The sequence below is a fragment of the Nanorana parkeri genome, unplaced genomic scaffold (genome assembly GCF_000935625.1).
Source record: "Nanorana parkeri isolate BGI_ZX_2015 unplaced genomic scaffold, ASM93562v1 scaffold114, whole genome shotgun sequence".
In the NCBI taxonomy this organism is placed as follows: Eukaryota; Metazoa; Chordata; class Amphibia; order Anura; family Dicroglossidae; genus Nanorana; species Nanorana parkeri.
This window is the reverse complement of record NW_017306382.1, coordinates 2091211-2093672: the sequence shown is the minus strand read 5'-3', so window position 1 is coordinate 2093672 and position 2462 is coordinate 2091211. Positions and strand designations below refer to the sequence as shown.

The following is a 2462-nucleotide window of genomic DNA, read 5'->3' as shown; positions in this document are numbered from 1 at the left end:
TTTGTCCATCCGCTTACTTTTGAGGTGACTTGTTTCCTATGGTGGGGACCTGCTTGCTCTGATATTCCTTCAGTAATTCTTCCAAGGCAACAGCATTTTCTGAGGGAAGGAAGCAGGAAATTTAGTTATTTCAGAACAGGTTTGTTTTGCTCGGTCTATGGTCAATCTGTACACGTAGCATTTTACAGGTGTTCCTGCAGGTCATGCCCATATAATAATGTAAAAGTGTTTTTGTTCAAAAATACAATACTGTACCTCAGCCCACACCTTTGCCCAATATAAAATGGCACAGATCACTCAGATTCAGCCCAGGGGCATTTATTTCTGTAGACCTCCAGAACCCTCTAACACCCCACATGTGCTGGGTACAGGAATAGGGTTTAATGGCTAGACTGGCGCATGTGCACCACCTGAGCTGTACTTGTCACTAGAATGGAGCATGTAGCCGCCCCCCTTTAGGGGCCATTGGTGACATTTACTTTCTGTTCCACAGACAAAACAGGAAGTGAGAGGAAATCTCACCAAAGTAAGTTTCCCCTATTGGAGGATTTGCCCTGGATTCCTGTTATAGATGGATGTCCACACAAGTATTTTATAGGCAAATAACATGCATACAATAGGGTATAATCTCATGGGAAGATTGTTGGTGACAGGGTCTCTTTAAAGAGATACCCAAGCAAAAACTAAATAAATATCAGTAAACCATATCGGTTAAAGTATCCAGAAAGCCAATGCAACTGTGCTAAACCTAATGTCTGCCCAATTCACCTATGGAAAGATCTTCAAATTTCCAGCACCCTGTCACCCCCTAACACGTATGACAACAAGTGGCAGATTTACACGACAGCACAGAAGCCACATTGAAAAACAACGCACTACTGACCTTTCTTCTCTGTGATAAGACGCACCAGAACGCCGATGGTGTCCTCATTGCCGTTCTCCTCCAACAGGATAGAAGGGTTGATACCTGCCGATATATAAATCAGGGAAATACATTTATTTGATGGAAAACATTCCTAAAACAAACAGGATCTTATCTGGGTATTTGTAATTGATGTCAGCGCAGCACATGGTGTGGAAGCAAGAGGCCACAGACTCCCATCGTGCCTTAGGCCACCCACCCACAGGCACACACTGGCCACAGGCTGAATGAATGTCCATCAAAGTTGACAATTGGCTAAACACAATCTAGACAATCATTACAAAGTATAAAAGCAAATTAGAATGGAATTAGCATCAGAATTAAACTTTTACAAACAATTTGTCATTTTAAATGGTATGTGTTAGTGATGTAGCCGACTTTACACTTCATGGCAACTCCAGTGCACAATGACATTATATATAAATCTGCAGGTCACTTTCCCTTTTACATTTTACCTGGTAATTCTGCCAGTAACACACTTCCTGCCCTAGGGGGACAATGTTCACTCAACAAACTATCTATGGAAAAGTCAAGTTTAGTTTACGTGAGAACTGGAAACAATGTAACAGAGTGCAGCACAGTCACTGGTACTCATCGGCCCACTTGATATCTGGCAGGATCAACAGATTTTTGTTTTAGCACTTATTGACCAAAAAGGAGCCAATAAGAGAAGTCCATTGTTAGGTTTCACATACACTCATCTTCTACAGCATTTATCATCATCATCCCAGGCACACCCCACTCATTCTATTATGATGAATCAATAGGCACAACGCTATAATAAAATCATCCAAAACCCTTACAAATGTACGGAAGACATTCCGCCCACCAACGCCGAGGGTTTTAAAAAGGAAGTCAGCTGTGCAAGAACCAACTCCCTCTCCGGGAGGGGCAGCCAGCTGTGTGCCGACAATTTATGATTTGTCAGATATGTCTGGAGCTCTCCCGACATAAAGGCCCACAGAGACTTATTAATCCAAGTGGGTATAGCCTGAGAGACAGAAACCACTCAATTCCCATAGTAACAATAGACTGGCTATTGTAGGTCTCTGGGGTTGCCATCTTAATGGGGCTGTATAGCCACAACTCAACGCTGCCTAATGCAATGTGTCATGAATCGCTAACTAGAGGAGATGTGCACCCCAACTAGATGGCAATCAGCTCGCTAAAGCACCCCGCTTTATTCCATAAAGTCCGTTTTACCTGTTCTGCATTTTATTGCTGCTGATCTGTAGCAGACTGAGTAGAGTGCACACAAAGTGGCTGAAGGAGATCATTGCTCTGGACTGGTTTACTAACCAAGGGTAGACCATGCCTGAGCTATATGCGTCAGCATGGCTGCTTGTAGTCTCCACCACGTGTGCATGTTACAGGGTGACAAGGCAGCAGTACAACTGGGAAACAGTTGTCACCCTATAAAATGGACGTAGCCAAACAGGGGCCCTTATGGCAGACAGATCATGTATTATTTTAATACAACTTTTAAAATTGCATTTACATGGAAAAAAAAAAAAAATATACAATAAGAATATTGGATTTT

General features: G+C 42.6%; 1 protein-coding gene across 2 annotated transcripts in view; it reads right to left on the bottom strand.

Moving 5' to 3' along the window:
- Positions 1–2462, bottom strand: part of RELT (RELT tumor necrosis factor receptor) — a 54515-nt gene that overhangs the window by 10095 nt on the left and 41958 nt on the right. For both annotated transcript variants that reach the window (XM_018553251.1, XM_018553253.1), the window contains 2 exons: positions 884–967; positions 18–99 (listed from right to left, as the gene is read on the bottom strand). In XM_018553251.1, the coding sequence (XP_018408753.1) occupies positions 18–99; positions 884–967 (166 nt within the window). The remainder of the gene's footprint in view (positions 1–17; positions 100–883; positions 968–2462) is intronic.